This window comes from Coloeus monedula (assembly GCF_965178545.1).
Source record: "Coloeus monedula genome assembly, chromosome: 21".
Lineage (NCBI taxonomy): Eukaryota > Metazoa > Chordata > Aves > Passeriformes > Corvidae > Coloeus > Coloeus monedula.
In genome coordinates, this window is record NC_138801.1 from 326,289 (window position 1) to 347,468 (window position 21,180).

The 21,180-nt window shown below is 43.8% G+C and overlaps 1 protein-coding gene across 3 annotated transcripts in view; it reads right to left on the reverse strand.

The window, feature by feature from the left end:
- Positions 1-381: 381 nt before the first annotated feature.
- Positions 382-21,180, reverse strand: part of LMX1B (LIM homeobox transcription factor 1 beta) — a gene marked incomplete at both ends in the record, with an annotated part of 85,337 nt that continues 64,538 nt past the window's right edge. Inside the window, 6 exons of one of the 3 annotated variants that reach the window (XM_082295409.1) lie at positions 382-539; positions 2,270-2,410; positions 3,233-3,299; positions 3,691-3,768; positions 4,161-4,339; positions 6,966-7,198. In XM_082295409.1, the coding sequence (XP_082151535.1) occupies positions 382-539; positions 2,270-2,410; positions 3,233-3,299; positions 3,691-3,768; positions 4,161-4,339; positions 6,966-7,198 (856 nt within the window). Of the gene's footprint in view, positions 540-2,248; positions 2,411-3,208; positions 3,300-3,690; positions 3,769-4,160; positions 4,340-6,965; positions 7,199-21,180 lie in introns of all 3 variants that reach the window. The other 2 variants (XM_082295408.1, XM_082295407.1) reach the window with 2 other exon arrangements.

The window sequence follows — 21,180 nt, forward strand, 5'->3', positions numbered from 1 at the left end:
AGGAGGAAAAGATCTAGCTTTCCACAAAATCCATTTCCTTTAGGATGATGAGCTCAAACCAAACCAGATCAAAGGCTGAGGACGAGCAGGTTCTTCTGTTCCTTCCGTGCTTGTCTCGTGGTCTGGCGCAAGCTGGGAATCAAGGGTATGGGACAGGTGGATGTGTTTTTTTTCTCTATATATGTATGTACGTAGGTATTAAAATATATATACATACATACACATATACGCAAACAGAGACAGTCTTCCTAAAAAAATGCTCTTTGCAGTCCAGAGGCAGCAGAGTCACTGTGAAGGAAGAGCTGGGCAACATATGGCTGTAGAGTCTGCACTGGAAAAGTCACTGGCTAAACACACGCCGGCTGTTAGTTTTCTTTATTTTCATGAGGCGAAATAGGAGCTCTGCATAGAGTACAGCCTGTCAATGGGGTTTCCTACTCTAGCCTGCATGGAGTTAACTTCGGAAGAGGCAAGAAAACAGTCGCTCAAGCTAGTTAAAGAGGTATCACTGTCGATATCATGAAAAATGGAGTCGTTTCCTGCAAATGAAATGTACATGTTAAGCTGGATGCTGCGCAGCCAGGGGAGGACACAGTACACACGGATGCTGACATGCTGCACGCTGCAGCAAACGGGAACACTCCTGGTTCTGTAGTCACATGTTAACCTGCTCTGGCTCTAAGGGTCTGACCTACAAGGAGGAGGGCTTGGAATCAACCCACAGGGGTCAACTGGCAGCAATGCCCCCAGACTTGCCAGGATTTAATTTCAATTTCAGTAAGCAGCACATAAGAGAGTCTTGGCTGACAACGGGAGCAAACGGTGCTGGGGAGGAGCAGGTCCCCAGCTTCTCCATGGGCTCTGGCACTCGTGGGAGCACTGGGACTGACAAGAAAGGTGGACCAGATATTGAGTGCCCATGACAGGGAAGCATGGCTCAAGAGCCATAATCATACTGGTCTTCACATATACACAAGGTAGAAGTTCTACCAGTGTGACAGGACCCAGAAGAGACCCAGCTTCCCTGGCCTCAAGTGAGATACAGTTGTAAATATGCTCTCCTTTGAGAAAATTCCACTCTTTTAGGGCTGGTTTGGAACAGCACCTTTTATTTCCCTTAGCAACTAAGATTTCAGCTTACCTCAACACTGAAGGCACCAGAAAAAGCTCTAGCTCGAGTCCTGGGGGCTCTGCGAAAGTGTTAGTCTGCTTCTTTTTCCTCACAGACTCATTCAGAAGGGCTTTGTGCCATCCCCTGCACTCCTTTTGGAGCACAGAACCCACTTCCCAACGAGTTTTACTCAGAAAGCCAAGCAAACCAACAAAATCACAAGCCACCTAATGCTCAAGGGCACTTCATATGTCCTCAGCTCCTTACAGGACCTCCCAAATTTCCTGGTGTGCACCACGGACTTGTCTCAGTGGCAAAAGTAATGACACAGACCCAAAGCAGATTTCCTGTTGGCCTGTGCACGCTGTTCTGGGGACACTAATGCACATGTGAGCCTCTACAGTGAAGTGCTCCTGGTCAGCAGAAATGAGTCTGAAACAGGCCCTTGTGGGCTACCGCAAGGCCGAGAATCACAGTCTGAAAAATCCTCTGACATTCTTTTTAAATGCCACACTGCAATTGTCCAGAATCAATAATTGAGCATTTAGTGCTTGTAATGCGTTTGATGTGTGGTCAAGCAATCGTGAAAGCAAACCGTCATCTTGATTTGGGACAGAGAATAAAACTATGCAGGAGAAAAGTCCTGTGGTAACCCATCTCTTAGTAGCTCAAGAACTGTTCTTTAACAAATCCACGCATCCAATCTGAGTGGTCTTACAGGGCTGCTTATTCATTTTGTAATGAATAGATTACTTCTCTTTATTGAAGGCACTTTTTCCTCAAAGCTTCTAAGAAAAAAGGAAAAATTTGTGAGGGAGCTAGAATTTGGTACTGTTTATTTTTCAGTGTCTTGGACAGTGGTTTTAAAAAGTGGAGCTTGGAGAGGTGCTTGCTTTATCATTTATCAGAATTATACTGTGAAATAGTTTTGAAAGGTGTCCAGAGCTTTGTGATGAGCTCTGTTCTACCCTCTTATGTGTACAAGAAAATACACACATAAAACTGACTGGTACAAATTCCCTGGTACAAATGCCAGAAAAAATATTCTAAAAGCCAGTAATGCTGCTGCCCCTGTGGTGTGTGATCCAGCGCACGGACCCAGCTACTTCGGATGTGGCAGAATGAGGCATGCCTTACCATAGGGGTTCATGTGGTCGCCTGGCATTTGTGGAGGGGTAAGACCCTGCTGAAATGGGTCTGTGCCATAACTGCTTTGCTCCATTGCTACAATCTGCTGCTGTGGTGGTGCAAGTGGTGTGTAAGATGTCATCATCCCTTCCATTCGGTTGGACATTACTTCTGCAAAGCAAAGAGGAGGCACAGTTACTGCTGGGGCAGAATCAGTGGCAACAATGAATCCTAGCAAATGCAGTCAGGGGTATCCTGTCAGTCAGAGAAACTTTCCAAATGTTGTCCAAGTGTAGAACCCCAAGCAATAAGCTGAACAGCTTGTAATTTCTGACTACATGATTTCTGGAGCTCCTAGGTGCTTGACCCTATCCTCCTAAAGTCTGTATACTGTGTGTGACAGAGCCCAGTTATTCTCTAACTTCTGATGGTCTCAGTTTTTCTGCCCTGGGTAAAGTGGAGGATTTGAGGCTGCAAGGTCTTGGGAGCTGGAGATCCTCAAGAGTACCCACAGAGCAGCAGGGCAAGCCCTGGTGCCTCTGTGCAGTGCCTGCCCCAGGGTCCAGCCACCCGTGGGGCACAGGAGGGACTCCCTGTGCCTCAGCTGGGGCAGTAAAGCTGGTGCCTGTGCAGATTCCCAGCTGAGCACCATGCCCCTTAACTGCAGTAGAAAACAAACTGGAGAATCTAGCTGGAGCAAGGCTCCTGAAGATTTCCTTCGGTGCAAGCACCTCCACATAGTACATTTCTTCTAGAAATGAGGTAACAGCTTCTGCATGAGCCCCTCTGGGGTCTGATCCCACCAGGAGAACTTGGGGTAACCTGGTGTGAGCACTCAGGTACACCTTTGTGTCCATCCACTGCTGATGGCACATGTCACTCACAGACCTGCGTGCACCCTGGATTGCTGTACTAAAGTATCATGTGGGAAAGACACTTCCAGACAATGGCAGATTCTTTCTCTCTCACTTTGCTTTATCATAAATCCCCTACCTTGTCCTAGTCGCTGCGAGTTCTGTTGCTCCTGCTGCTGTTGGTGCCTTCGTGCTAGCTTTTTCATCTGAAAAAAGCAGAAGAACAGAACAATCTCGTGGCTCCAAACGCAACAATTTTGTTTCCTTACAAAACTGTCTGCAAACATCTTATCAGTTGATACGGACCGTTTACACTTATGCACACACTGTTGTGGGCTCAGTTCTAAGCTTAAACATTTCAGTTTCCAGTTCAGATTTGCATGTAAAATTTACTCCCAACCCTGAGTTGCTTTGAGCATATGAATTTAATGTTTGTGTCCCGAAGTTGCCTTTCTAGTGTGGATGTAGAGAGCAGAGCAGGCAGAACACGGACAGTTCAGCCATGGGACTTCTGCATGTGTGAGCTGCATGTGGGGCAAGGGCCCATGTTGAGGCACAACCTGCATTTGACTTTTGATAATGTGACAAACAGCCTACCTTTGCTCTTTGGTTTTGAAACCAGACCTGGACGACTCGCACGCTGAGCCCTGTTTCAGCTGCCAATGTTTCTCTGACCTGCAGGAGGAAATGCTTAACGATGCAATTTTTCATAAATTAAAAAAAAAACCCCAAAAACGAATCAGTTTTGTTAAGAGGAGAATTTGTACTTACAACAAAAATTGCATGTATAAAATTACTTTTAAAAATTAATCATATATTTTCATAGTGTTGTCAAGTTCTGCCCCTGATGGCACTACCAGTTCTGTAACTACTGAACAAAGAGTCTGAGCTGAGGAAAATGACACTAAGTCATTTCTTGTTTTTTATTTTACCCACAAAAGACTTCTCTGCAAAAAGAGTGCTCTGCCTTCACCCCAGGAGAACTGCTATTGCCCCAGGAAGGGGCAGGGCTGTCTGGGGCTGTGGCCTGGTGTCAAGGCTGACTCAGTCCCTGGTGAAGCACCTACCTTTCTACAGGGTTTAGAAGACACTTCAAAGGATGCTTTGAATGCTCGTCTCTGTTGTGTAGTTAGTATTGTTCTTGGTCGTTTAGGTCTTCTTGGGTCCTTCCCATCATCACTTCCTTTTCCTTGGGTTACTTGGCCCTTGGTGGGCTTAACATCTCCATCTTCATCATCACTTTTGACTGGTGAAAAAAGGATATATAATTGCACTTGTTCCACCAAGAAAACAGGATGTTTGAGAACTGCTCTTCAGTCAACAGGTTCAACTATTGTCCCATGGTTATTTGAATACCTAAAGCAGCTGTGGGCAGGAAGAGACTATCTTAGATCTGTGTGCTCTGCCTAAATCAAATGCCACAAAAGCATAAAAACGTTTGCAATTTTTAATTTAGGGCATGGGACTGATCAGGGGATGTAAACTCAGAATATGCTTCAGTATTTCCAGGAATCAGGCACAGAGAGACTTTGTGCCTTTCCAGGATCTCTTGGTCCTGTGTGCTCACCTGCTCCAATCTCACCACCAGATAAACACCTTTACCTTCACAGCTGAACTCCAGCTTCTCCTGAAGCATTATCTGCAGACAGGTACTACTGCCTGCACTGCTACAGCAGCAAAACAGCATAAAGCAAGTATTACACACGTATCTCAAAGCCCATCTAACTAAATATAGTGCAGATTCCAGTTACTGAATATTGTTTTGTATGTTTTGAAGCTCCAGAGATAATATTAATCTTTGTCATCTCATTTCCACTTCCCCCAGAAAACATCAGTAATCTTCCTCTGTGCATTAAAATGTGTCTGTATGTGCAAGCACAAACTTCTCTTTCTCAGTAAATACATACAAGTATCTATGTGCTTCTGCAGACCAAAGAGCTTCTTTGTAAAGAGATTCTTTGTACTTTCTATCATTAAATTCTGAATACTCATACAATCCGGTGATATTACGTGTTAGTATATTGTCCTGGGAAATCTCAAGCACAGTGGCAAAGGTTGAGGGGTAAATAAATTTCACATTTTGTTGTGAAAATCAACTTTTCAACTTTTTATTTGAACAGACTACTGATTTTTCTTCCAGAAAACACTATCAAATATTATAGGGACTCCAACACGAAGAAACACGCTGAAATTTTTATATACTAAAGGACTACATTTGGGGAATCAACAAATTAGACTTTAATTCATTTTAGGGTCTGATTATTATGCACCTAGCAGTCTAATCACCTTTTACTTTAATAAGCATCTTTGGCCTAATGATTAAAGAGAAGTTCAGTCATTTTAATAACCATGACATTATTAACTTTCCAGCATGCCTTTTCTAAGGAAAGGTTTGTGAGGATTAATACTGCTCATTGGAGAGTTACTTTTGTGTCCAGTGGATAAACATTTGATTGAAGCAGGACACATTCTCAGCCAGGGCTTTGCAGATCGTGTGCTCTCATGCAGACCCCTGGGAGATCAGTGTTTTCAATGTGTTAGACAATGGGAGACAAACAACTCATTTAATTTGTCAGCTTGTTTTTCAGGTTTGGGTTTGGCTAACAGAGAATAATGAAGGAAAAAAAAAAGCATCTCCAGGAGTAAGAAACTCCCCTTTGTGCCAAAGGGAAATGAAATTGAAACCAAGACTAGTTTGTGCTACTGTGGTAGCTCTTCACTGATGATCACAAGCCAGATCTGGTCCTGAAGAGGAGCCCACCCCTGCTCAAAGCTGATGCCAAGTACAGCTGCCAGCACCGGTTGTGTGAGTGAGGACAGCAGTGGGGGAAGATGCCTGTGACCAGCCCCAGCGTGGGGACAGCCTCGCACGAGCTGGTCGAGGGGGTTTGGCTGGACATGAGGCAGGTGCACAGCAGGTCACTGGAGCTGGTGGGGGGGAAGTTTGCTGACGGTCAAGGAGGAAACTCAAGTGCCTCAGGCACGTTCACCGAGAGCCCAGACCCTACGATGCGAGATTTACTGAGCAGAGCACTCCAGGTCCTGCAAACGCGGCATGGCAGTAACTAAACCACTGCTCTAAGAATGGCCCTGGTCCCATGCATTGCTGAGACTGCAGAGACCTTTGTCCTGAGGGATTCCTAATGCGGAAATAAAAATTTTAGCGATGTGGAGAATATGACTCTCAGATTAGAGATTAAGGATAATTTGTGCTCCCAGTTAAAATGGAGTAATGCATTTTCCCATAAACCAGAGGCAAACATGTAATTTGTACATTTAATGGTATGGCAACTGTTGATTTTCCTGCATATTTTCTTGGGAAAAAAGTGTGTGATTTTGATGGCACAAACCCACATCTCAGTTACTTTTAGATTCTCTTCAGTATTTCTATATTGTACTTGCAATCTTTCTTAAAGGAACATTTGTAATTGGCAGAGAGATTCCTCTCAAAAATCATATTACTGCTGTGCTCATTTCCCTAATTTAGTGGTGAAATTGTATGTGCATAAGATCCCCTGAAAAATATATTAAGTGGATTAAAGAATGCCTGAGGAGAACAGCATACTTATGCCTCACTTGAGTGAGGCCTCACATAGCTAAATTCAGTCTGATTCACACTTTATGATCTTACAGAAAAACACTTCGATGAAAGCAAAAAGATTTTGTCTTTTACTAAGCAGGAAGTTAAGGGAGGGAGTCTGGTTAGGGAAAGCAGACTGCCAGTAGGAATGTTTTCAGCTGTGCCTGCAAATTTGCATAGGTGGCACATGCATTTGGATAAAGTGGATGTGAAAATGAATGCACTTTTCTATGAGAAAGCTCTACAAACTCATGCAGCTTCTCCGGTCAGAGCAGGTGTGGAAAAAGCTCACCTGAGTCTGAGTCGTCTGGGCTGACCGAGCTCAATAAGTCTTTCTCTTTCTCATAGTCACTTTTGCAGAGCAGCTGCCCTTCCTTGAGGACAAACTCGTCCCCTTTCCTCAGCTGGCGCTCGCACACGCAGCAGCAGAAGCAGCTCAGGTGGTACACGCACTCCAGGGCTCGCATCACAAACTCCGTTGGAGCGATCTTCTCCATGCAGCCGCTGCACTTGGCAGCAAACAGCCTGCAAGGAAGAGACAGCACAGTCAAAGGGAGCGTCAGATCATACCCCGTGTGGATCTAAATCAAGCAATATCTGCACAGATCCACCTGGCTCATGCTTCTGCACACTGCAAGACTTGCATCCTTAGGCTTGGAAATGTCATAGGCATGCAATTTTTTCAAATCTCAATCTCTTTGGTCTTGAGATTCCCTAAATCGCCTTTGCTGGACAAAGCCCACTAAGATCTGTCCTTATCTCAGTGGTTTTTTCCTTTTCAAAATAAGAAAAAAATGGAGCTCCCGAAGTTGGATAATTGCTCAAACCCAAATGTATTTTAATTCACTTTTAAAGGAAGGACCAGCTGATGCTTTGTTTTATGCAGGGTCTCTGGTTTCAGCACTTAAGCCCTATTCTGAAGAGATTTCATGACTTCCCATTTTTGGTATTGTCTGTCTCTGAGGAGGCGGATAAACACAGAAATGAGCATGCAAACTTTGTGCTTTTGCTGAGGCAAAGTCAGCATGTGCACATGCACACACGGTTGTACACATGCAATCAATAAAGAGAGGAGTGAAATAACACAGCTTTTCTTTGGATGTTGAGTTATTCCAGAACAACCTGTCTCTGAAGGAAGTACTGTGCATTTTAAATGGTGTGAAACATCCTTTGGCACAGATAGGCAGTGATACAATCTGTCAAATTACCAGTATAATCACAGACCCTAGAACACACACTGTATCCAGACTAGTTCTTATTAGTGCTCTATAAACCCTGTCTTTCATCCGTCATTAATTTTCTAGGCTTAAGTTAGAATTATTTAGATTAATTTTATTTTGCTTTTCTAATGGCAACTGGGAATCTCCCTAAGTGAGATTTCAGAAAAGGGCTGCCTTCAAATAAAGACGAATTGCTAAGTTACATCCCTGTGTCACATGGTGTGCTAGTGATTTGAAATTCAGTGTCTTTTATGGCAATACATCACAGTGCAAGGTGCATGAACATTTACATTTCAGCAAGGAAATGAACACCACTGCACCAGTGTGTTCACAGGAAAAAAATTAGATTCTGCCTTTTAGCATGGGGTATGCTGCCTTTTCTTTTTTTAATCATCAAAACTATAATTTTTCACAAAAAAAAAGGCAATTGTCTTTGATTTTAGAAGGCTAAGACTGCGGTAGTTATTCATTCCTCCAGAGCCTCCATTTTGTCTGAGCTGAGAAGTGCAGGAAAATGGCAGTCACGAGCCCTCGGCAAAGGGCTGGAGTCAGAGTGGGCAGGAGGGAAAAGCAAATGTCAATACGGTTGCACACAACATCCAGAAAACGGCTGAGAGACGGCAACTGGGGTGTTCCCCAGCTGCACCTAGGGGTGACTGCCCTGGCAGCCTGGCTGGCTCAGCGCACACCTTTGCACGACCACAACCTCAAGGTAACAGCGGTGCAAGGCAGACTGAGTGGCTCTTTTTCAGGCAGGTAATGAATTAAATCTATCAGAAGGAAACTGATGCCACACAGGACCCTGGGCACCGCCGTGAACAGGCCGGCTTATTTCATACCCTCCATTTGCTTTGTCCACAAGGTTTTCCTCACAATGCTTTAGCCAGCAAATTCCTGAGCAGAAAATATTTTTATCTCGACACAATTTTATATCCGAAAGGATTAATACACAAAGAGGAAAAAAAAAAGGTGCACTGAAAAAAGTTGTTTCTATTTAACTGCTTAAACCTATTAGACTCATTTAACCGAGCCTGGCCTCTCTGTTCGAGAGGGTGTCCTTAGGACGGGGCACACCTGGAGATCTCAGGTGCGAAGGCATTGTCCCCCCGAAGCCATCCCCTCTCTCCGGTCGCCGCCGGGAGGGACGGGGCGGCCCCGATGTGCCGGTGCCCGCTCGTACCGGCCCCGATGTGCCGGTGCCCGCCCGTACCGGCCCCGATGTGCCGGTGCCCGCTCGTACCGGCCCCGATGTGCCGGTGCCCGCCCGCACCGGGACCGCGGCGGCTCCGGCCGCCTCCGGGCTCCGGCGCCCATCGCGTGTCCGCTCACAGCGCCGCGGGGCTGGGAAACGTTCAGAAACGGGCTCCAGGGACCCCGCCCTGCCACCACCGCCGCGGGCAGGTGCCCACCTCCCCACACCGGCGAGGGGAGAACGGGGAGCCTTCCCCGGGCGGGGTCTGGCGCCGGGGAGCGGCGATGCAGCCGGAGCCGATGGGTGGAGCGGGCCCGGCGCTGCGGTGCGGGCTCGGCGGCCCGGGCAGGGCTGGCATTGGCCCTGGCGGGGCTGTGATCGCTCCAGGTTGGGCTGCAAATGCCTCCAGTTGTCTCCCAAGCAAACCGCATGATATGCCACCGTCCAGTGACAGTGGAAACACAAATGTAGCACAGTTTACAGATAATTTCAAGAAGAAAAGCCCAAGAAAGCATAAATCCCCTGCACCTTCCCTCAAACTGGGACACGAAAATAACCTCCTTGTCCTGTGGAGCGTGTTGTTTCCCTGACCAGCACCTTTGCTGTCATACTGCCTTAGCGACTGTTTGTGTTTCTTCTTTTTCTTCAACATAAGTATATCTAACACGAACAGAAAATACTTCGTGTTATTTACTGGCAGCCGACTATCCCCGGAAAGCTGGTGCTTTTGCAGCAGCGCTTCCCAAGGCAGCCTTTTAGCTATAACGAATTACACTGTCATCAGTGTATATTAACTCATTCAAATGAACATTAAATTGCCCTGACAATACTGCATGGACTTCATATCCCGAAATTAACTCTTCTCAAGAAAACTCCCTCCCCTGTCCACAGGTACTCTGTATTATAACATGCATCCGCACAAATACACACACACACACAGAGCAGCGTGTTGGGTTGAATTCTGAGATTATAAAATCTTCATTAAACCTATCTTATAGGGTGTTTATAGGTATTTTTTCAGCTTCCCAAGAGGAACACAAGGTTATGCACTCTTTTTGCACAAGGCAATCTCACAACAGGAAACTAATCTTGACAAATGACCAGACTTTGATAGCTGTGATCTAAACCACTGCTCGTTAGACTGTTCATTTTATAAATGAATGGTAATAAACCTGTTGGGAAGTGTAGGATAGCAGGAATACTTTACAGATCACCCCTTTACAGGTTTCAATCAAAGCCATAAATTTGAAGGGGAGCACACAGATATTCTGTGCTGAGACAAAGACTCTGTCCCACACCAACCACATTTAAAGGAATAGCTCTTTTGCTTTCTATACATTTTACAAATAATTTGCATAACTCTGGCTTTTTACCCCCATGGCTGATTATCTCCAGCTCTCCTAAGCTAATGTCAAACCTCAAAATCCTTGGATGTGTTAAAGTATGTGGAGAGTGGAAATCAAATGCCTTTATTAGAAGCCGCAGGAAATCTCTGACTCCTAAGCACAACGAAAACATTCCAGAGAAAACCGTTCAAAGAGGACAAAGAAGAAAAGCAGAACAAGAAAACCTTGTTTTGAATCAATGATTGCGGAGTTTTATAAATAAATTCTGTTGCCTGGACAATTTTGAAAGACAACTCAATAGGTTTAGGAGTTTTTAAGTGTGTTTGCCTCTATGCCTGGAACACTTGGGGGACTCAGCCAAGCTAAAGCTCAGAACAATGGCCTGTCTGTCCATCAGAGTATTTACAATAAATGCCATGAAGCAACTTTACAGTACTAGATAATAAAAAACTCTTTACCAGCTAAAACTGTGTGAACTTAAATTAATTTTGCATATGTGTCAAGGGCAATGCAAATGCTAAGACATGTCCTGACTTTAACCAGTAGATGAAAATTTTCACCAGCGGAAGAGGCCATAAAGATTTTATTTGTTAGGATATCCCTGTGAAGGCAGGCTGAATCAGTAATCCTCAGAAACAACCACAGTTACATGATCCACTGTGCCTTCCTGCCTGGCACAGCCATCTGGAGTGCAATACGGACCCCTGATTTATTATATCCCGTGCAGTTATCTCGCAGTAAGTTTGACCCTGCTTTGCTCCTGAGAATCATGGCTCTGCTGTTTACTCTCCTGGTGTCCTGACAACCCACCCTTTACCTTTCTGTGGCTCAGCCAGGTCCTTCATTTCCTCCTGTCTGTGGGCAAATAGATTTTAATTGTTTTATTATAACTAATTTAATCTGTGCTGAAAGATGTCCATGTGCAGTGTGAAATTTGCTGTTCACATTAAGTGTGGTTCAAGAGGTTTGTTATACAGGACAAAGGTAGAAAAATAGACTAATTCAGTCAGGTTGTTCATTTACTGGGCCTCTGCCGTGAAGCAGTAAATAGGAAGTTATTAAGCTGTGTTTGATGTATGCAAGAGGACAGATGCTGCTACTTACCTATCAGAGACCTTCAGCCATTTCCCTTTCTGTGTTATTCTGACATTACATGTTGCAGCAACCACAGCAGACACCTGGCTTTTCTTCATTTAATAAACATGCAAAGGTGGTGGTCACAGCTTTTGTAAATGCTCTTGGTGTAGTCTCTATGTCTGATGCTTTTCCCTCTGCTCACACCCGCCTGGGACACCCCGGTTGGCCTACTCTGATGCTGGGAGTTTGCTCCGCACTCCTGTGGTATGAAACCGGGTAGAGCTAGAGCAAAATATATTATGCTTTTCACACAACTGAGTTTTATTAAGAGAAGAAATTAAATTACTAATGAAAGACATCTGTTCCTTGTTCTTTGGGAGAAATTTTGATATTTCTTTCTTTAGATGACATAGGATTGGAAAAACTATGCATGGGGCTTTTCCAGCATAGGACTTGAATAATTTTTGTAACGTCTTACAGCTCATGGGTACTTATAAAGTGGAAAAACTGTTCCTTGGTTGCACTCAATTCTGAACATACAAAACATCTTGAATACAGTAAAGCACAACAGGAATATTATAAATTTATTATTTGAAACCCCCTTCTTAAAAAAGAAATAATCCATTTAAAATATTTTCCCTGCAGAAGAAATAATTACATAGTTTATTAAAGCCAATTTCATAGCTGAAACTTCAGTATAAGAAAGATAATTCCCTTTCATCAAGTAGTAATAAAATGTGCAAAAATTAAAAGTTTCTAGAAAAAACCCTGTAATATTTAGAGAGAAACTAAAACAAAGAAACTTTTCTTCTCTAGGGAGAACTGAAGAAAATATTTATTAACCCTCTATCCACAGGTGCTGTAGTATGAACACCAGCTACTGGTGAAAGCTTGTGTTAAATCTGCACTTCACAACGTGGATTTGGACTCACAAATTACACATTGCCTATCTTGGTAATGAGTGACTTTTTCTTCACTTAAGTATTTAACCTGTATTTCCATGACGAGTGCTGTAGTCCCCTGCCAAGACAAGCTGATGGCTAAAGTAGCAATAGGGACCACATATTATCCCATGCCAAATCTTGCTCTGAAGCTGGTGGGACTTTGACCATGGTCACTGTCAGAGCCACCAGCTCCCATCCTCTGCCCACCAGAAACAGACCCTCCAACATGGTGCCAGGAGTACTTTAGGCTGGCCATACCCAGACAGCAGTCTGTGTCAAACAATGCCCACAAAAATACCACCCTTCATGTGATTTTCTTCCCACTGAGGCCTCTCATGATCCCTCTGCAGGTGGCCCAGCACTCGCTGGCCTCCTCAAACCTGTGGGCATCAGCAGCTCTGGGGCAGAACTGGGATGCTTAGACAAGCACAAAGACACACGGAATTTAAAGCTTACATCCTAACGAAACTTGCTCAAGTGGGACCAGAATGACCTAAATAGTTACATCTCCCTTAACTATAAAGTACAACATAAAATGCAAAGTGCAGAGCAGTTTCTTGTTTTGAGCAGAATGTGACAGAATGAATTTCTTCTCTTTGCTTAATTTTCATCCCCTAATTGACCACTTTGTTCAACTGTCTTCCATCACTGCCATGCTGTTCTATTTTATAGTATTTTTCCATACAACACTTTGATGGAAAAATTTATGAAGAATAGAATTATTGCTGTTAGAAGGGAATTAAAACAATTTTTCATTTACAAAGTCACTGATATTGCTCTACTGTGCTCCACCTTTGGGAATCCAATTGCTCTTCTCAGCTACTCCCATTCCTCTTTATAGCACAGCAATTGCACTGTACAGATTATGGCTGCAATTTTCTCCTAATCTTTTCTGTAGAACAGAAACTGTTATAAAAGTTAAGGGCACCAATTGAATTGATAAAGCTGGGACTGCAATTAGGAAGCTTTAATGAATTAACAAAATATGATGATTTTGTTAGAATTATATTTTTAGGCAGTGCAAACATTTGTGAAATAATGTTATTTTTGTCCATGAGTTTCAAAGAGGCTAAATGGGCTTCTGCTGCTGTGTTTTTTTACATTCTCCAAATCACGCTGATGGGCTACAAAAGCATGATATGTGTCAGGGCGTTTGTGCTTCTGCCACAGCTCTACCTAGCTGGGGGGCAGTGGTCACCAAAACTGACCAGGCACTCCTTTTCTTTTTTTCCTTTGGATTTTTATTCAGTTGTTTGCACAAATTAAATTGTATCCACATTCATCTTCTCCCCTTATGCCCTCACCAATATCCAGTGGATGAAGCAGCTTGCAGAGGGGCCCTGTGGAGCAGCCCTGCTCGGGGCCGGGATGCTGGCTCCAGCCTGCAGAACAGTCTCTGCTCTGACAGACATCTTATCCTTCTTGTTCACTAAATGGCACACTGAATTTACATCACCAACAACACAGGGAAATTCTTCTAATGCAATTTTTATACGAGATTTCACCCTAAAGGGCCCATAAGCAGGGAAATTGTACTGTTGTGATTCACTGGCTCAGTCTTCACTTTTACAGAAAAAAATAATCATGTGTCAAAGCAATTCAAATGTAATTTCTAAGTTATTTCTTGGCTGGCAAGAATGACTTAGGGAAAGAATTTACACAAGGCTTTCCTCGCAACTAAGAACATCAAGACGAAGAAACGTTATTTGCCAGTATAAAACAAAATCACTTCCTGTGCCTGCTGCAGTGATGCTGGTGGAGAGCTTGTGCCCAAACTCATCAGCACAGCCAATTTAGCAACTGATTTGCAAGGGAAAGATACCTTAGTCCTGTGGTGTTAATGTCTTTGCAGTGGGGGGTCTATTGCCAGCTTCTCCAAACTCATCAACACAATCTATTATTAATACCCAGAAAGGCTTTATAGTATCTTTATAGCACAAGGCAATGAAAGCTCTGTGGTGTAATCTGTTATCTATATTGCAAAAACATGTGAAATAAAACAAAACATAGACACTTCATAAACAAAGTGTTTCATCTATTATATCTCTCTGCCTCCCCTGTATATAAAGCAGTGGGGTGCAGGAAAGGCATTCAGAGAGATTTGCTGTTAGATGTGGCACTGGCTCCTTTTTAAATTCTATTTGTATTGTGACACATTTTACACTGAATGAAAATTTCTGCTTCTTTCACGGAGATGGAAATATTCAGATATTTGCAAAATTAGGCTGTGTTTTGTCAGAAGAGCAAAGGGGGGTAGGAGCAAAATACAGCTTCTAAACTCCTACAGGAAAACTACAACACAGGGATGAGCTGGCTGAGCCAAAGTGAGGAGGCAGCTGCAGCGGAGCGAGGAGGGGGCACAGCCTGGGGCAGGGCCAGGTAAGAGGTGTCAGGGCATTGCCATGGCATGAGCTAAAGAATTTGCCTCCAGTAAGCAGCAGCAAAACCAAGTGCCCACTGGAGGCAGTTACTTCTCTGGAAAGCATTCAAGAACAGAATTTGAGCAGAGCTGGATCTTTTCTTCTACTACTGATATGCATGACAATGTTTAATATGAAAAGCCCAGAATTACCCTACCTTTAGTCCCTAGGAACAGACACAATTAGAGACATCATTTAACAGCAAAGAAGTAAACATGCAGTTTAAAACCCAAGAAGGTTTTGTTTCAAATAAACAGATTGTGGCAAAGGTAGAACCAAGAGGGAAGCATGAAGCAGTTTTGTGTACTTGGTGCATGTATGTTTGCAATACAGTAAGAACCAAAAAAAGTCCTCGACATAGGGCTGTGTCTTATTTCCCAGATGCCTTTTTATGTTCTTTGCCTGTTGAAAATAAATTGTTCTTTTGTAGTGTTTGTCTTTTCAGTCCAACTGTCAGCTATTATTTTTCTATTTCCTCTTTTTGTCACTTTGCATTATTTTTGGTGCTGTAATTCCCATTTGTTCCCACTCCTATCTTCCTGTCTCCCATTGTTCCAATTTTTAATCCCCAGTTTTACTCTTCTTTGGCTCTTTTTTGGCCCATTCTCAGTAGGGTTTGAGAGAATACCCAGGCGTGACTCCCTGCTATAGCAACCACACCTCCCCAGGAAAGCCACAACAATCTCTTCGGGAGGAGGAAAGTCTTTCACAAGCTGGCAGCAAAAGTAAATCCTTCTTCAAGGAACAAGAAGGATTAGCAGGGAGCAGTGGGCTGCAGACTTAACCCTACCCCTCATTTCTTTAGAGCACCAGTCACTCAGAACCCTGCTGTGATGTACAATTAAACAGAACCCAAAAAAATCCTGAATGACACAAGAGCAGGATTGTGTAAAGGTTTAATTCCACTTTAATACCTTTCCAAGTTCAGAACTCAAAGATAGCAATTTAACCCAAGAATCCCCATCCGAGCATGAAAAGTTGCTGCTTGTCTTACAAAAGTCCCAGCTATATTCTGCTCTAAATCGTGCTCTTTTAGGCTGACCCTTAATGGATGAAATTTTTCTCCCCCAGTCATCTCACATGGTTTCTCTTTATTGTCCTTCTTTCACAAACTTTGTTGTTCTGATAAAAACAGGAGGCTCTTACCAGAGGCATGGAGCTTTGTAAAAAGGACCACGGAAAAAGGAAAAGGAACACAAAAAAGCCCCAACTCAAACCCCCAAAACTCAGGTAACTAAAGGTGTCTCCTGCAATGTCTAAGAATGGTAATTTATTCTTGTAATGTGAAGTGACTCTTATTACGTTGATTACTTACTATTAATATTAGGATGGAAAATAAATATCCCTCTTAATACAGGGTTTTTTTGAAGACTCGAAATATCTGATTCATCCTTTCTAAATTAAAGAACAGACAAGCCTGGTCATTCTAATATGGATGACTACTAAAGTTGTTCTATAAACTGAATATTTAAGATTAGACACAGAACTATGAAAACCTTCTGGCTTCTGTAAGGCGAAATATGGTTGACAGAGTCCTAAGACTCAGCTATCAGCATCTGTGTTTGTATTCAGGCTTTAGTAAACTAGATGCTCTAAACCCATACAAAGAGATTTATCAGTAAGCAGGGCCCTACAGCACGCCCAGACCCTCCTCCTGCCTCAAACGTCTGCACAGGTTTTAAGTCATTCCAGCAGTCAAACATTTATCACACAGGACACTTCCACATGTGTGAAAATGAAATCCCATTAGACACCAACAACATTATTAGGCATGCAAAGAGGATTATTCCTTTAAGCTCACAAGACTGAAAGGTTTGTCTAAACATTTTATTAGCTTTTTCAGATTTTTTTTTTAATTAAATGAAAAGTTGTAAGTAGGTCAAAGCTGAAATACTTAAATTAAATACTACTTAACTTTTGGTTGTGTATGTATATATATTATAGACACATAGAGAAAATATAGAGATGCCTGTTACAGAAAAAGTGTACAAAATCCCCTCATATCTTAACAGCACATTCCTTTCTTTCAGCAAGAAAATTTGTATGGCTTGGAATTGTTCTACAAAAGCACCAAAATGTTACATGGTGTTGCTCAGGGCTCCATATATGTTTCCAAAAATGAGGTGCTTTTTTGAATATCTGGTTGAAAAGAAATCCTGCTCTGACTGCACTGTCCTTTCTACAAAGTTGACAAAGCCCTTTTTTTCAAAACACAATATTTGCTGAAATGCATCGAAGTTTGCTCACCGGGAGGTCTGATGTTCTTAAGATCATCTGCTAAAGAAAAACAAGGGAGGAGAAGCTGCGTCAGCTTTTGCTTCAACTAAGTGAGATGCAAACTCCTTAGGGAGCATCAGGAACAGGAGCGGGTCCTCATTCACAGGGAAGATGACTCTAGAAACGATCGGCTCCGTCGGCAGTTTGGTCCTACATTTTGGCATTTAAGTGTTGTTCATAGTATCTCAATTTGTTATTGGAAAGAAAACAATTCTCTTTTTGGATCTCACACCAACACACAAGACAAGTCACAGAACAGCCTGCCCTGGGAATGTGAGGGCCGTCCTTGCTGGTCATGAGACACATGCCGGTTCATCAGGGACGGGCAGGGCTGACCTACACATTGCTCTTGTTCTCACTTCACTGACAATAGGCGTTAAAATATTTAAGATTTGCTTCTAGCACTGTATGGAGCAGGCAGGAAATGTAGAAGCTTGGGTGTACAAGTTAATGAAATATGGTTGGGTGAACATAAGCTCTTAATTTAGACAATAACAGTTACCGCCACAGTGTCTTTGTGTCCGCTTTATGAAAGTCATAAACTCTCCAAAGAAAAGCAGGAGCTATTTCACCCTGATGGTCTTTGACTCCCTCTCACTACCTGCTGGCACAGTTAGAAAGTATCAACTGCCTTTGAACAGATTAGGACCAAGTTAAAGTGTGACAACATCTTAAGCTTTCTCCACATGTTGCCAATGATTTCCAACTAAAGATGTTACCCTCATCACTTCTGCCACAATGATAAGAATCTATAGCCGGCTCACTTGAGGAGATAAAGGCAGTTTAGCTGGAAGTATAAAGTACTCCAACTTGCTAAGCTAAGTGGCTGGCTGTCCCAAACTAGCTGAATTTTTTTCCTCTACAAAGCACAAAATCCTTATCATTAGGGACTTAAGCTGCTTTTTATTTTGAGACAAAAAGAATACTGTTTATTGGCATCCAACTCAAACCAGCTGTAAACAGTTGCTTTGATGAAGAAGCAGCTACAACTTCAGTGTGCCCGAAGGCACAAACCCACCGAATGTCAATCATTAAAGGAAGAATGTAAGGTGTATAGAGGGTCAAAAGAAGGCCAAGGGACATTTGCAACCTCAGGGATCTTGGATAGCTCACTTTGCCTTTAGAACCAGAAGAGGAATTGAAGCTATTCTGCTGTATGACCTCCATCTCCAGCAGCAGCTCTGGGCTTGGCTCAGCCCTGAGTTTACCCACAGGAGCAGCAGACCTGCAGTGTAAGGCTTTTCTCCCCAGCATGACTGTGGGAGCCACATCATGAACTTTGATTTGGCAGAGCCTGAATGGCTTCAGGATGCTGTACCTCATGGCACCCATACAGAACCCACACAGAAGGCTCTGGCAGCAGGAGTCCTGTTAGCGTCCATAGACATTTGAATCACTGACGTGCAGGTAATTTTAATTCTTCTTGTGACATTTCTTTCATCAAGAAACACTTTACTGGTTGCAACAACTATTTAAATTAAGATGCCACCAACAGTTTTGGTGTTGCAGCCAGACTGATATGGACCCTTACGGAGTTAAATGCCAGCTGCTTTGGGCAGCCCAGGAGGCTGGGCTGGCATCCACTGTTGGCCCTCCTGCCACCCTTCTTCTTTCTCCTCACCCTTCTGCCTAGTAGATACTGATGTCTCTCAGTTGTTCCAGGCTTCCTCCCACTTCCCATCCCTGGCACAGCATCAAAGCTTTCCTGGAAAGAGCCGCAGCACAAAGGGTTTCAGCATGGAATAGCAGTGCTGGCTGGTGGGGCATGGGGTTCCTGGTCCTTTATACGATCAGAGTGGCTTTTCAGAAGGAATTCAAATGCTGAGTGAACTCAGCTACTGGGTTGCACGTGCAAACCAGCTCTCACTCATGCCACATGAGCTGGGATATTTTATAGGAACATGCTGTTTCTGTAGAAGGACCTGGTACCACCAGAAATACGGCTCCTCCAGGTACAGGCTCAGCAGCTCCTCCTCCTCCCAATGCTGAGAAGATACACACCAGCACTACTAGTTCCTCTGGCAGAAACAGGGTGCATCTCCCTGCCCACATCCTCACAGACACCACAAACACATAGCTTTGTTTGGGGGATTCAGTTCAAAATTGCTGCCCGGGCCTGGAGCCCTCTCCCAGACTCCTTCCAACCTGGCAGCCTCTCCCTGGCCGTACCTGCACCCACTGTCCCGCACTCCTGCTGCCCACTTGCACAGCCACACCGGGAGCCAGGCTGTCCCGCTGCTTCTCAGCCCCACCTCTTCACCCACCACATCCTCGGTAACACCTCTGGCCCCTGCTGGTCCCTGCCTGGCTTCAGCTCCAAACAGCCATGCAGTGCAGCAGCTGCTCCTCCCAAGTACTCCAACACAACTGGAATTGCAGGTATTATTTTGGGCTCACATGATAGGCCAAAGGCAGTGGAAGGTTTGCAGTGCTGTTAGATTATACAATATTACATACATAATACAAAAAGAGTAAGTATTTGTAATTTATTCTGTTAAGAAATTTTCCTATATAAAACCTCATAGTTGTTTTTTTTAAAAGAGACAGTGGTTAATCTTTATTGTCACATTGATATCTTTATAAACTTACTCTAGTGATCTACAGGAAAAGCAAACCAGACAGCTCTGTATTTATGGGCATATTTGAAAAGCCTCTTATATTTAACAACTGCATTTAGCTGTGTTAACTGTGAGCTGCAGTAATAAAGGCTCTGCACACTTCGATGCTAAATTAAAAAAAGTTCTGCTGTTCAATAATACATAGATGCTGGTTTTTTCATTACTCTTTAATATCATTTCCATTTAGTTTATAAATAATTGTAGCTAGCTAATGAAACGAAATAAAACCTGCCTCCAACCCATTCCCTAGAGCAAACTAAACTCCTCTTTTTAAAGCTTCTTAATCACCGCCCAGTTCTTACAAAATTAGCATAGTAATGGGCTTTAAATTGAGCCTCTTTGTTTTTTAATTAAGCTCCCAGCAGGTAAAAATAAAACAGATTATTGAAGAATATGCCAACCCTAATAGCCTGCAACTCTTTTGACAATTAAAAAGATCCCATGTTAACCCTTTTGAGGAATCCTGCATGCTAATTAGTCACTCCGAGGCCCAAATCCGTCAATATTCTATCCAGACACCTTGTAAAGTTGAGATGGCTGGTCTGTGTCCATACCTGCCCCATTCCCCACAGAAGGTGAGGAACGAACCCTCGGTGGTGGCCAGATTCCACGGACAGCTGTGTGCCAGGACAGGATGGCATTGCAGCGGCCGGAGCTGCCACCCACCTTGTGCTGGCCAGTGCCCCACAGCTCGCCCTGTGCCCAGAGAGCCCTTCTCCCATGCTGTAAACTCCAGCACCGTTTGGCAATGCCTCCTTGGAGCCTCTGCCTCATTTCATACAACAGAAGGAATGGGGTGCCAACAGAAGCAGCCCCCTGTCCAGCCCTGGGGCTGGTTTGGAGTGTGCGCAGCAGCACCATTGCCCCAAACATGCCAGACGCACAATGACTGTGTTTTGCTTAGCAACACTGCTGCCTCAGAGGCAAAGGTAAATCCTAAGCAGAACAAAGAGGTTAAGAAAGTCCAGTGTCGGAGCCATGTCGTGGGCAGCAGTGATTCTCTGGGAAAATTTACTAGACACTGCTGGCAGCCTAGAAATAGGAATAGCACTGCACTTCCCTGGCAGTTCTCTGTCAAATATTTGGAAAGCTCTGTCCGAGTCCCACGCTTTATCTTCACTGTCTGCTCTGAGCATCAGTGCAAAGTGCTGGCTGCCCTCCACTCGCATCCAGCCAGGATGATGAATCGCCACGGTTGGAAGTGTTGTGTCCATCCAGAAATGAAATCATCAGCATGAAAAGCCCATTCATTTCCACAGACACTGATCGCTCTGCATCCTTCAGAGACTCCCAACAAATGGGGCTGAATGCTCTTGTGTACCCACTAAGGCCCTGCCAGGTCCCGGCAGCTGCAGGAACTACTGTCAGTTGCTGCTTTATATTATACCTTACAGTGTAAGGGTCACTGTGATG